General features: G+C 40.5%; 1 protein-coding gene across 1 annotated transcript in view; it reads right to left on the bottom strand.

Moving 5' to 3' along the window:
• The window catches only part of NALCN (sodium leak channel, non-selective), a 1068865-nt gene that overhangs the window by 57146 nt on the left and 996775 nt on the right, over positions 1-14944 (bottom strand). The window contains exon 31 of the mRNA XM_040425261.1: positions 6780-6873. Coding sequence (XP_040281195.1) covers positions 6780-6873 — 94 coding nt within the window. The remainder of the gene's footprint in view (positions 1-6779; positions 6874-14944) is intronic.

Below are 14944 nucleotides of genomic sequence, written 5' to 3' on the forward strand. Positions count from 1 at the left end.
AGCAGGGAAATGCTACAAATCATTCATGCTGTTTTTTAGAAGACAAAAAAGGCAACAGCAAGTATACTTTAAGCTTAAGCTTTTTTTTTCTACTAAAATCAAATGCCTCTGCTTAATATGCAATATATCAGCAAAATAATAAGATGCCGACAGAATTATCACATAATACAGCATATTTTCTGATCTGATACTAATATTCATACTTCAACTTCATCTCTAGTGAAGTGAATCTACATTTTAAATCTATAAAGTCCTGCCTAGAACACACCACAGAATTCCAGTATTCATTCAATTGTGTAATGTAATAGATAAGAATACGGTGCCCATTAGGCACCCATATGATAATGAGGATAAGCACATTATGGAACATGTGTTAGTTGATGTAATCAACTATGACTGGTTTTTGTTATAGCATTCCACAGAATTGCAAGCTCTGTAGCAGAATATTGTGAATTTAATTTACCATCATTATAGAAAGGAAGAAAAAGAGAATCCAGCACTGCTGACTTCTTAAAAGACTGGTTCTTTATTTACAGGATACAAGCAGGTCAAACTTTTGACGCGTTTCTAGCTACACTTGCCCTTTGTCAAAAATACATTAGTATACAAATCCAAAAGTTAAAATATGGTATGTGCAAAGTACTGAGCCAATCAACATCCTGATACGTCATTAATTAGATAATAGGATACAAGCTAGTTAAAATAAGCAAGATGGTTACAATTAACTGGGTGGAATCAGAACTCATTAGGAGAAAAGTGTGGACACTGTAACACTAATAATAGTTCAATGAATGTTCAGTGTGGGCAGTGTTCACATTGAAATCAGGACAGACATATAAAACAGGCAATATCGAGGGCCAGTGCAGGAGAGTTGTCAAGGACGTTACTGCGACAGGTGGCAGGAGATCTGTGAAACTGGCAACACGTGGTTTGATCTGACATGTTTTCCTTTTGGATCAAATGACGTCTGTGTTGTTTCTGGTGCTTGCCACACCTTCTATCCCCAGGTGTTGCTATTGTGGCCATTTAACCTTCTCTATTTATTGTTGTTTCTCCCACCGCAGTTTATAGCTTCTGTTGGACTTGTGGTTAGCTTGTGTTTGATTCTCAGCTGAGTTCCTGGTGCTACCAAATCTTCATTGAAGATAAGTGTTTCTGTTTTCTTTAGTATTTTGTTTATTATATGTGTGTGTTGCCTTTCCTTGTTGTTTGTCATTAGGCCTGAGGGAGACTCCTGTTCGTCCTTCCCTTTGGAGGAACAGGTAGACTCAGTCCTGACATTAGTTTCAGGGTCCTATAGGGTGAGATAGGATTTTAGGTATCCGGTGTATAATCTTGCCTACTTTTGGGGCCTGTTCATACTGGTAGTCTGTCAGGACTGGAGTTGGGGTTATCTCTAGGAAGTGTCCATCTTCCTTCTCTAGTTTCCAGGTCTTATTCTGGTATCCCCTTTCCCTCCTATGCCGGGTGTGGTGTTTTCCTCTCACACACGAGCGTGACAAGAGTACAGTGCTCCCTCAAGACACAATGGCCTCAGGATATAATATTTTCAACATACAATGGTCTTTTCTGACCCATCGTAAGTTGAAACTAGATTCAGCATATAGTGCCTCAGACTCAGATCCAACCAATCAAGGCCACTTCTCTGGTAAAATAGTTGTATTAGTTGCTACTTAGTAGCCATAGCTGACTGTTATATGTAAGGACTTGCTTTATTTGTCTTAGTTATCTGCTTACTTTTCTTAAATCTTAATTTTCTATTATCTTGGATGACATTTTGGGGCTTTGGAACCAATTACTTAAGTTACAAAAGTTTTAACATACAATGGTCATCCTGGAAGCAATTAGTATTCTAACTATAGGGACCACTGTATAAGAAAATTAATAAATCAATACATATGCTCAACATAACATAATGTCATACAGCATTGCATTACCACATTAGATAGCAATGTGCATGATGGTTACAAATAGCGGGATGTTATCAAAAGTCATTAACTCGAAAGAACAATGTAGACACTGTTTACACTACAGTAGTAACAAAAAACACAGGTGATACTGTAACTCTGTAAATACTGTAAATATTCAGTGTAGGCAGTGTTCAAATTGAAATCAGGCCAAACATATAACGCAAGCAGGAGCGAGAGTCAGTTAAGCAGAATATAAATAAATTATGTGCAATACCACATTGGATAGTTGTGTGCATGTTAGTTAGAAGAAAAAGAATATCCCTTTATTGTCCCTCAATGGGGAAATTTTGGAATAACAGCAGCAATCACATTCACACCAGGAGCAAAATAAGATTAATTAGAAATTAAAGAGTAAAATACAAGAAAAACATAACACAGAATTTACTGAAAAAATTCACTACTGGGTTTCTGGGAACAGTGGCGGTTATACATCCTAACCGCTACTGGGAGGAAGGACCTCCGATAACGTTCCTTCGTGCACCTAGGATGCAGCAGTCTGTCACTGAACGAGCTCTCCAGCTCCACAACAGCTTCGTGCATGGGGTGGGAGATATTGTCTAACAATGATGTTAATTTTGCTAGAGTTCTTCTGTCACCCACCTCCTGCACTGGATCAAGAAGAAGTAAAATGGTTACAAATAGTGGGTTGGAATAAAAACTCATTAACCTGTTAAGAGAACAATGTGAACACTGTTCACACTAGTAACAAAAAACATAGATATTCAATATAGGCAGCGTTCACATTGAGGTTAGAACAGACATATAGCGCAAATAGTAACAAGGACCAATTAAGGGGAATATAAATGATTAAATAAATCAATACATATACTTTAACATAGTATTGCAACACCATATAGTACCTCATAGAGACCATACTAAGGGTTTCAGATATTAAAACCAAACTAATAATAAAGTATAACATCTTGTATTTTATTTAAAAAAAAGAAAAAAAGAATACTAGTTCGGTCATGATACAGACTGAACCGTAAGTTATATTCACTTTGATTTAAGTAATCCCCAAAAGACAGAAGAAGTCGGCACTGCTGGATTCTTTTTCATCTTCTACTACAGTTTCACCTCACAATGAAACTTAACTTTTATTTTAGTTTACTTATAGTAGTCAGTCACTTAGATTGGCGATTTAAAACTTTAGCTGGTCACTCAGTTTACACTATCCGAATTTGGATGTTCCTACTATTGTCTCATAGCTAGGATGGATACATAATTTCACTGCTGGCTGCACGCTGCCAGTGTATCAGTGAATACAATGTCTCAGATTCGTCTCGTACTATCCATTCTAGTTAAGTGTCACTGAACTTAAGTATCTGTAGCTGAGTGCTTGCTATATTAAAAATATTGAGCTACGCTGCCCCCCGACATGTTTCGCCGTGTAACGGCGTCTTCAGGGGTTAGGGCAGTATATGGACATGCAAATTCGGATAGTGTAAACTGAGTGACCAACTAAAGTTTTAAATCGCCAATCTAAGTGACTGACTACTATAAGTAAACTAAAATAAAAGTTAAGTTTTAATGTGATAAAGGTGTAGCATTTAGTGGTGTTAAAATTAGTCCTCACGGACACCAGTAGTAGCAATACAATAAGTATAAACACTGCATCTCCCACCATAAGGGAAAATATCAGAAAATAAATCTCACCTCACAATGCACGCCGATTTAAAAGTGTCAGCGAGGCCCTAGAGAGTGGAGCTAGTAAGGGTTGTTACCCAACTTTCTTATAGACAGGAACAACTGCAATAGTTGAACAGCAGTTATGCTTGCGGAGCCATAGGAGGCAACCAATCAATGTGACCTCTTTCACACCTCTCAGACTACTTACTGGTATATCTGTAAAGAATAAATCAAGGCAACTGAACTTACTGTAGATTTCTTGAAAACGTTTCACTCGTTCTTCCAACGAGCTTTCTCAATTCTGAGTGACTGTACAAGAATTCTCTGGGAATAAATATGTAACTGAATCAACATCTGGTAATTATACCCAGCATGGGGTCAGAGGTCATTATACCCAGCATGGGGTCAAAGGTGTTGATTCCATTATCCTAATTGGAGTCAGTAGGTGATAATGACCTCCCAGAAAAAGGTGTCAAGACAGCATTGTATGTGGCAGACAATAGATGTCTAACCCCCCCCCCCGCCTCTATTCAAGCTTGGCTTCTCCATTTTTACGTAGATGGCCTCCTTCACACCTCGTTTGTAACAATCGGCCTCCTTATCCAAAACACGTACTTGACTGTCTTCAAAGGTGTGACCTGTTTCTTTTAGATGTAAGTATATGGCTGAATCTTGACCAGAGGTTTTGGCTCTTCTATGCTGAGCCATAGGCTGATGTAGTTGTTGTTTTGTTTCGCCGATATACACTTCTGAGCATTCCTCATTACACTGGACTGCGTACACAATGTTGTCCATCTTGTGTTTAGGCGTTGGGTCTTTTGGGTGAACCAGTTGTTGCCTCAGTGTGTTGCTGGGTTTAAAGCAGACAGGGATGTGATGTTTATTAAAAATCCTTTTGAGTTTCTCAGACACCCCAGCTACATATGGGATAACCATATTCTTGCGTCTGTCATGCTTCCCGCCCTCACTGGTAGTGCTCTTTCTTCTCCTTCCTTCTGTTTTGACAAAGGCCCAATCTGGATACCCACAAGTTTTAAGTGCCCCTCTGAGGTGTTTGAATTCCTTCGCCTTGGCCTCTGTGCTGGTGGGGATTTTCTCTGCCCGGTGGTGTAGAGTCTGGCTGACTCCCAGTTTGTGGTCTAGAGGATGGTGGGAATCAAATAGCAGGTACTGGTCTGTGTGTGTTGGTTTTCGATAGACCTCTATTCCCAGCTTCTTTCCCTCTTCCACTGTAATAAGACAGTCCAGAAACGCCAGTTTGTTGTTCTGCATATCTTCCTGCGTGAAATTGATGTTATGATCCACTGAGTTGATGTGGTCGGTGAAAGCCTGTAACTCTTGTTTATGAATTTTAACCCAAGTGTCATCCACATATCTGAACCAATGACTCGGTGTAATTCCCTTGAAAGTGGTCAGGGCTTTCCTTTCTACTTCCTCCATATACAGGTTCGCTACAATAGGTGAGACTGGCGATCCCATAGCACAGCCATGTTTTTGCTTGTAGAACTTGTCCTTATACTTGAAGTTAGGTGGTACTCAGACAAAGGTCCAGTAAGGCACACACTTGGTCTGGGCTAAGTTCTGTTCTGCAGCCTAAGGTGTTGTCTAGTAGCAACTGTTTCATGACTGTTTCAATTGCCTCTGTAGTGGGTATGCAGGTGAAGAGGGATGTAACATCATAGGAGACCATTGTTTCTTCTGTGCCCAATAACAAGTTCTGGATTTTGGTGGTGAAATCCTGAGAGTTCTGTATGTGATGTTGTGTGTTTCCAACCAAGGGCGCTAGTATTTTGCTACATTGTAGATTACAGAGTTGATGCTGCTGACAATTGGCCTGAGAGGGGTCCCATCCTTATGTATCTTAGGAAGTCCATAAATACATGGAGGAGCTTCCCCAGGGTAGAGGCGATGATACATGACCCGATCAATGATTTTGTCCTTTTCTAGTTGTTGTAGTAGTTCTATAACCTTCTTCTTGTAGCCACTGGTTGGGTCTCATCTTAGGGCCTCATATGTGTTGTTATCATCCAGGAGTGTTGTCACCTTGGCATCGTAGTCAGATGTATTAAGTACAACCGTGCATCTTCCTTTATCCACAGGCAGGATGGTGATGTTTGTGTCTTCCTTCAGGGATGTAACCGCCTTCCTTCTTCTCTAGTCAAGTTTGAAGGAGGTGCTTTGGCACTGGCCAGAGCTGCAGACACTTTAAGGCGAAGTTGTTCAGCCTCACCCTGTGGTACTTTGTTGCTGTGGATTGAGGCTTCAGTGGCTGAAATAATATCAACTATCACCTCATCCACTTGATCGCGCAGCCTTGAGGTCTTCTTTCTTCAGGACCTGCAAAAGGATCTGCGATGACGTCACCGCGCTCACCACGTGGCGATCGCGGTGACATCACCGCAGGTCATGCTGAATGAAGATAGAAGATTTTATGTTCATTCAGCAGTACCGGCGGTGACGTCACCGCGCTTACCATGTGGTGAGCGCGGTGATGTCATCGCAGGTCCTTTTGCAGGTCCTGAAGAAAGAAGACCTGTGCGATCAAGACTGCGCGATCAAGTGGATGAGGTGAGTTCTTTTAATTATTTTTAACCCCTACATGGCCATTTTATTTAGCATTCTGTCTTAACATGGTTATAACGGAAAATAATAAAATCACCCGAACACCGAACCCAAACTTCAGTGAAAAAGTCCAGGTTTGGGTCCGGGTACCCGAACTCGCAAAGTTCAGTACGAACACGAACTTTGCAGTTCGGGTTCGCTCAACCCTAATTACCACTTGATTGTTAATTATTATGGGGGTGGATATATATCTGCCTCTGAGCACCACTATATTGTCATCACTGCTTGAGAAAAGTCCCATTGAGAGGACTGAAGCGTCGCTATCTGGTGAATAAACACACATTCTTTATTTTGGAAGTGCTGAGGAATTCTCTTTTTTATTTTTGCTGTTGGTGGATCGCCTTCCAAGCCGCTGGCACTCCATTGTTACTTCATTACCGCAGTGCTGCCCATCAGACCTTTGGTTTGTCTATATATATATATATATATATATATATATATATATATTTTTTTTTTTTTTTGTTTGTTTTTGTTTTTTTGTTAAGTTGCTTTGACAAAAATAATGGGATAGACCACATGTAAAACAAATGAGCGGCAAGCAATTAGAAGCTCTAATACCTGGACGAGGAGGGAGGTGGAGTGGTTGAGCTATCTTCAGTCTGCTTTTAAGATCTTCCCATCTTCTCTGATCAACAGTTAGCAGAGCTGTTCCCTGGGTTAAATGAGACATGACAATCATAGCAACCAGATATAAAAAAAAGTATAGCGTCAAAGCCAGTAGTAGTTGTATTTAGAAATGACAAGTAAGAAATCAATTGAATACGCTAGGTGAATACATACATATTATTTCCTTTATTTTGTCATTTTTTTAAAGAAATTTTACTTTTATATGTATTTGTAGTTACTCTAAATGGAGTCAAATAATAGAGATTACTTTTTGGCGTAACTTTTTTGTCCATACAGCAGAGAGGTTCCAATTGTCATAAAATATATACAGTAATTGTAAGATCACTTGCCCCATCACTTACAAGACTCAAACAATATATTAATCCTTTCAGGATCGGGCCATTTTCCATTTTTTTTGTACTCCTGTCCTTCCTGGAGCCATAACTTTTCTATTTCTCCGTTCATGTAGCAGTATGAGGGCTTGTTTTCTGTGGCTCAAGTTGTACTTTCTAAATGTACCGTTTAATATTGCATATTATGTAGTAGGAAGCTAGAAAAATTCCAGATGAGGTGGAATCAGGAATATAATGCAATTCCGCATAGTTTTATATGACCTTTTAGCTTCATTTTCTGGGTCAGTACAATTACAGCAATACCAATTTGTATAGTTTTTCTTGCGTTTTAATGCTAATAAAACAAACACCTTGGAAAAAAAATAATTCTGTGCATTGTGATATTCTGACTCACATAATTTTGGAGGAAGGGCTCATTTTATTTGAGGGGCGACCTGTAATTTTTAATGATGCCATTTTAAAGTGCGTATGACTTTTACATAGAGTGAATGGCTTTCCCAATCTGCATGTTGAAGCCGTTCGCATCCTGGAGAATGCTGCCTCAGATACCATGGTCACAATTGACCACAATTGACCACACTGAGAGGTTACATGTCTGCAATCAGAGTTATCGTTAATCGTAGACATTAGCTCCAGGTGTCTGGTGTGTAAAACAGTAAAAATCCAGCAGCTATGGTGCCCACTCCGCTCGGGAGCAGGCCCCTTTTTTAAACGCCAGATTTCTGACATACATGTATGACGGCAGTCCTGAAGGGGTTAATCCAAGTCGTACAAAATTAGCATGGAGCACATATGCTACAATATACTCAAACAATTAGTATTTTAATTATTCTAATGTAGAAAAATCAGGTTTAGGGCTGAGGGTCACGACCATGTGCAGTCTGGGAAACTTGGTCTGTGTGTTGGCCTCACCTGACCCGAACTAACTGCATCATAGTAATTTATGATGCACTGAGTTACTATCTGACATCATCATGGGAGTACAGTAGAATTGACCCATGGTCAGATAGGAACGCAGTGCATCACAAGTCACTATGCTGCATTGAGTTTGGGTAAGAGGAGCTGTCATCAGTCCAGGAGATGTAACCGACGCACGGGCCGCGTTTCCCAGACTGAACACAGTTGTGTGCATGAGCCCTAAAATGTAGACATCAGGAAAGCAGATGCTACAAGATTTGCTTTTCATTGGTTTGCTATATGAGATCACATATTTATGACTGCTCACTAAGGATAGGACCAGACATGACAGCCTGGTCAACTACTGGTCAATACGTAGCTGCAACGTGGCTGAAAACCACATGCCCATGCAAGCTGCAGCTGCTTTCTATAGATTGTCAAAAATTTGGTTATTGTTAGAGGGAACCTGTAACCATCAAAAAAGTGCAATCTATAGTTATCATGTTATAGAGCAGGAGGAGCTGAGCAGATTGATACATAGTTTTATGGGAAAATATTCAGTAAAACTTGAAATGTATTCATTTAAATATCTGCTCATACTAGACCTCATACTAGACCTAGTCAATGATTGATAGTCTTCTGTGTATCTATGTAGATCAGGCATCCTCAAACTGCGGCCCTCCAGCTGTTGTAAAACTACAACTCCCACAATGCCCTGCTCTAGGCTGATACCTGTAGGCTGTTCGGGCATGCTGGGAGTTGTAGTTTTGCAACAGCTGGAGGGCCACAGTTTGAGGATGCCTGATGTAGATAGTTGTCATTCACTCATGGGCGGAGTAGGACCGCCCATGAGTCCTGAGCTCAGAAACTCCATAAATCTATATATCAATCTGCTCAGCTCCTCCTGCTCTATAACATGCTGCTTACATACTGCACCACATCTTCAAGGTGACGTGTTCCTTTTTTAAGTATCCTTTGTGGAATCAAAATAACATCAAAATATTTAAGTATGTAGTCTTTTCATGTAAGGAGTCAGTTTGTTGAGTAGAGATAAACAGAGGTTTACTCATCTACATGTTATCATCAGTATACAATCACAAAAGCAATAAAATGAGGTTATGTATTCTGAGGTTTGCTGATTCTGAGGATCATACATTGATTGAACTTTATCTCAAGAAAATTGATTCATAAATGCTCAAGAACACTAGTGAATTTTCCATTTCACTCAAATGTTTATTTAATTTCAGAGCTTTTCTGACCAGAATGATAAACTGAATAAGTATATTTATAGTATACAAAACGGCAGCACAGATTAAAGACAGATAGCACCGCTTTTTCCTGGGGTGGCAATGACTTTATTCATGCCAGTTGCATTGTACAGTCGTGACTAAAAGTTTTGAGAATTACATAAATATTGGAAATTTGAAAAGTGCTGCTTAAGTTTTTATAATAGCAATTTGCATATACTCCAGAATGTTATGAAGAGTGATCAGATGAATTGCATAGTCCTTCTTTGCCATGAAAATTAACTTAATCCCCCCAAAAATTTTCCACTGCATTTCATTGCTGTCATTAAAGGACCTGCTGAGATCATTTCAGTAATCGTCTTGTTAACTCAGGTGAGAATGTTGACGAGCACAAGGCTGGAGATCATTATGTCAGGCTGATTGGGTTAAAATGGCAGACTTGACACGTTAAAAGGAGGGTGATGCTTGAAATCATTGTTCTTCCATTGTTAACCATGGTGACCTGCAAAGAAACGCTTTACAGGCAAGGATATTGTGGCTACTAAGATTGCACCTCAATCATCAATTTATAGGATCATCAAGAACTTAAAGGAAAGAGGTTCAATTCTTGTTAAGAAGGCTTCAGGGCGTCCAAGAAAGTCCAGCAAGCGCCAGGATAGTCTCCTAAAGAGGATTCAGCAAAGAATGTCATGTAATTGTCGATAAAAGCCTTTGAAACGTATGAAGTGTGTGTAATTATATTTCACTACATCATAGAAACAACTGAAACAAAGATCTAAAAGCAGTTTAGCAGCAAACTTTGTGAAAACTAATATTTGTGTCATTCTCAAAACTTTTGGCCACGACTGTACGTGCGATTCTTTTTTGGAGGTGTTTGCAAAACAATTGCCTGAATGTTGGCATCTTTGTTGAATATACAGTATCATATGACTATGATTTAGTGGCACAGAGAAAATCTATTCACTTGGAAACATTGGAGGAGATTTATCAAGATTGGTGTATCCATACACCAGTCTTGATCTTTCTGCACTGGCAAGAGATGCATCTAATTTATTAAGATGAAAAGAAGCTTGAAAAGTTGCAAATCATTTGCAACTTTGCATCAACATTTGCAACTTTTTTACGCCATAATAGTGGCATAAACTCTTTAATAAATATCCCTCATTGTTTTTTGAATTAGAACAATTTTCTTTATAACCTAACAGGAAGTAAACTATGTGGTTGCAGTATACTGTATAGACATTTGAATAACATGTTAAAGAAGAACTACTGCAAAAAATTATATTCTCTGACCTGTTTGAAAGATATATGAGGTAATCTGTAGTAAAGGTCATTTTCTTACCAGTGTCTGTATTTGTGAGTTATAACCTCCCTTCTGCTTCTCAGCTGTGTCATGTGACCAGCAATCAGACCTTCCAAATAACACAGCATCTTATGTGTGGACAGGAAGTCAGTTTCTCTGTGTATTCCTATGGGAGCCTCAATGTCAATCTCATATGAATGAATAGAGAAGTAACTGACTTTCTGTCCTGTGTCCTTTGGAGATCAGAGAGTTGGTCACATGACACAGCTAAAAATTAGAAGGGAGGTTATATCACACAAATACAGTCACTGATGAGAAGATTACATTCACTACAGATTACATCATGTACCTTTCTAGCAGGTCAGAGAATAAACATTTTGGAAGGAATGCTCCTTTAAACGCTGGCCATCATTTTCAGTATCAGTAAACTAGACCATGTAACATACCAGGGCTGTTGGTCCATCTAATAGAAGTCCCCAAACTGCTTTGAAAACTAAGGTATTTAATGTCACAGGCAAGAATGCAATGGCTTCATGTTGCTGGGCTGTACGGGAAAATACTGTATGCCAAAATGATGCCTCTCTCAGACACCACTTTTAGCAGAAACTGAACCACAAAGAAGTCCTGCTCTGCCTGCCCCTTGCACCCACTAAATACTAGTAACACAGAGTTCTCTGCTGCCTTTCATATAATGCCTCCCAATTATTGGCCGAAATGCAGTAAGAAGAAGCTCAAATGGAGAGAGCTCTTACTATTAGGGTAACATGCAGCATTTGTCATTGCCTATTGTGTTAAGCACTTATAGTGTACACAGCACCTTGAAAACTGACCAAGGGGAAGAATTAACAACCCTGGTATTTATTTAGCAAAATGACCCTAATTTACTAATCTGTAAATGTACTAATCATGAAAATGTTCCCAGAATTTATGAAAAGTTGAGATCAGCTAGGGATGACGATAATTATACACATTATTAAAACTATTTAAATTTTATTAATGAATTAATAATGATTAATACTGAGATTTTGAACCAAAATAATAGTTATTGGCTTATATTGCGGAGGAGCAAGGGACTGGGGTGATAAAAGACAAAGATGTAGATAGAAATGTGTAAGTGTGAGCAAAGCCAGAAAACTGAGTTGCAAGCTCTTTCTTGGGTCAAATAAACATACCTCTCATGATCTCAAGGACTATTACGCACCTACTTGGTTTGTCTTTCATATGATAAAACTATGTCTGCTCAGCTCTTCTGAATACTATATTCTTTTAACCACATGGTGACTGTCTAGATGACTCATGAAGAAAAGTACTAACTATACCATCTAATTCCAATGAATAATAGCATCCATAGTGAGGTAAGGGTTCTAAATCGAACAGCAAAGTTTTTTTAAAATATGTTTTAGGTCCTACGTTTAAAATTATTTTACTTCTAGGTGGGTCTCTATCCTATGTCCAGGGTCACACGTTCTAATTAGTTAAAAAGAGTTATTCTGGTTGTTTGAAGTTATCCCCTATCCACCGCTGGGAACCCCACTGAGCAGGGGCCCCATAACCCCTGCAGCCCTCCTGAAATGAACGGAGAAGCCGGTCAGGCATACATGTGCCCGCTCAATTCATTTCTATGGGAATTCTGGAGACAGTCGAGCTCTGTACTCGGCTATCCCTGCAACTCCCATAGAAATGCATGGAGCATGCACGCGCATGTGTGACTGCCCGCTCTGCTCCTTTCGGGGGGCTGCAGGGGTACGGGGATGCCGTACTCCCAGCAGTAAAACCCCCACCTATCTAATAGTTATCCTCAATCAGAATACCCCTTTAAGCACTTTATGTAGCTGGTCATACACATTAGGCCAGTGTTCCTGAAACAGTGGCTTCCTAAAGGTGCTCATACACCATCAATAGCTGTAGGCTGATAGCTGTCCCTCTTGACTCCCCCATACACATAGATGCTTGGTTTGCCCGAGTATGTATGCGTTTGAAATCAGGACAGAGGGAAAAGTCTCTGCCAGACACGTGGGGCTGTAGATAGTCTCCAGGGAGAACAAATTCTGCACCTATGAAGCATATGAAATCCAGTATTAAAGGTGAATTAAATGCATTACAATTTGTACCCTGAAGCATATGAAATCATTATCCTATTGTGATCTAGCCAGATTCTGATTAGATAACTTCTGTTCATTATCAACAACCACCCGTAGATGAAGTTGTTAGTGAAACACGTGTTGGGTGTGGATGAACCTGGTATCATAGCTGTGTTTCTCCTTGTGCACTTGCATCTTTGTGACTTCTAGCACTTATAGTATAAGGCTATACCGCGACATGTCGTGTGAATTCAAGATCACAATGTTGCATTGACACATCACATCTAAGGATTGTCAATGGGGCTGCGATGTGATACACAACATTTTTTTCTTTGTAGTATATATTGGAGGCGTGGCGATCTCCTTGGAGTCATTGCACACCTGACCAGTTAATCTGTCCTTGAGGCTGGTTTTAAAGTCAGTATAAAACTGAGTCTGCTTGTATAGAACCTACCATTAGCCATCTGGCTCCAGGAGAAGTATATGGTAGGTTCAGCATGCATGTTGGTACTTGCATCCCTGGATCCGATGAAAGCTGTAATGGCACCGGACGGGGTTACAAGCAAAGTGTACTTGGCTTGCATGCTGACCTGCATTCCCTGGATTTTATGTGGCTGTCATGGCCCATGAACAGGTAGGAACAAGAGTTAGGGACCACTCATGAGACAGCCTTGACGCGGTGAGTGGCTTACTATGCTTTGGCCAAAATATAAACCAATGTCTCATCCAGCATGGAGGGCAGAGTGCTGGATGTAGTGTGCGATCACATTTGCATTTTCCGTTTGTATATGTATTTCGCCATAGTGATCTGCACCTGCAGCAGGTTGTGCTGACCCAATCCCTTATTTTTTTCTTTGTAGTATATATTGGAGGCGTGGCGATCTCCTTGGAGTCATTGCACACCTGACCAGTTAATCTGTCCTTGAGGCTGGTTTTAAAGTCAGTATAAAACTGAGTCTGCTTGTATAGAACCTACCATTAGCCATCTGGCTCCAGGAGAAGTATATGGTAGGTTCAGCATGCATGTTGGTACTTGCATCCCTGGATCCGATGAAAGCTGTAATGGCACCGGACGGGGTTACAAGCAAAGTGTACTTGGCTTGCATGCTGACCTGCATTCCCTGGATTTTATGTGGCTGTCATGGCCCATGAACAGGTAGGAACAAGAGTTAGGGACCACTCATGAGACAGCCTTGACGCGGTGAGTGGCTTACTATGCTTTGGCCAAAATATAAACCAATGTCTCATCCAGCATGGAGGGCAGAGTGCTGGATGTAGTGTGCGATCACATTTGCATTTTCCGTTTGTATATGTATTTCGCCATAGTGATCTGCACCTGCAGCAGGTTGTGCTGACCCAATCCCTTATTTTTTTCTTTGTAGTATATATTGGAGGCGTGGCGATCTCCTTGGAGTCATTGCACACCTGACCAGTTAATCTGTCCTTGAGGCTGGTTTTAAAGTCAGTATAAAACTGAGTCTGCTTGTATAGAACCTACCATTAGCCATCTGGCTCCAGGAGAAGTATATGGTAGGTTCAGCATGCATGTTGGTACTTGCATCCCTGGATCCGATGAAAGCTGTAATGGCACCGGACGGGGTTACAAGCAAAGTGTACTTGGCTTGCATGCTGACCTGCATTCCCTGGATTTTATGTGGCTGTCATGGCCCATGAACAGGTAGGAACAAGAGTTAGGGACCACTCATGAGACAGCCTTGACGCGGTGAGTGGCTTACTATGCTTTGGCCAAAATATAAACCAATGTCTCATCCAGCATGGAGGGCAGAGTGCTGGATGTAGTGTGCGATCACATTTGCATTTTCCGTTTGTATATGTATTTCGCCATAGTGATCTGCACCTGCAGCAGGTTGTGCTGACCCAATCCCTTATTTTTTTCTTTGTAGTATATATTGGAGGCGTGGCGATCTCCTTGGAGTCATTGCACACCTGACCAGTTAATCTGTCCTTGAGGCTGGTTTTAAAGTCAGTATAAAACTGAGTCTGCTTGTATAGAACCTACCATTAGCCATCTGGCTCCAGGAGAAGTATATGGTAGGTTCAGCATGCATGTTGGTACTTGCATCCCTGGATCCGATGAAAGCTGTAATGGCACCGGACGGGGTTACAAGCAAAGTGTACTTGGCTTGCATGCTGACCTGCATTCCCTGGATTTTATATGGCTGTCATGGCCCATGAACAGGTAGGAACAAGAGTTAGGGACCACTCATGAGACAGC

This window comes from Bufo bufo, chromosome 3, assembly GCF_905171765.1.
Source record: "Bufo bufo chromosome 3, aBufBuf1.1, whole genome shotgun sequence".
NCBI classification, from domain to species: Eukaryota; Metazoa; Chordata; class Amphibia; order Anura; family Bufonidae; genus Bufo; species Bufo bufo.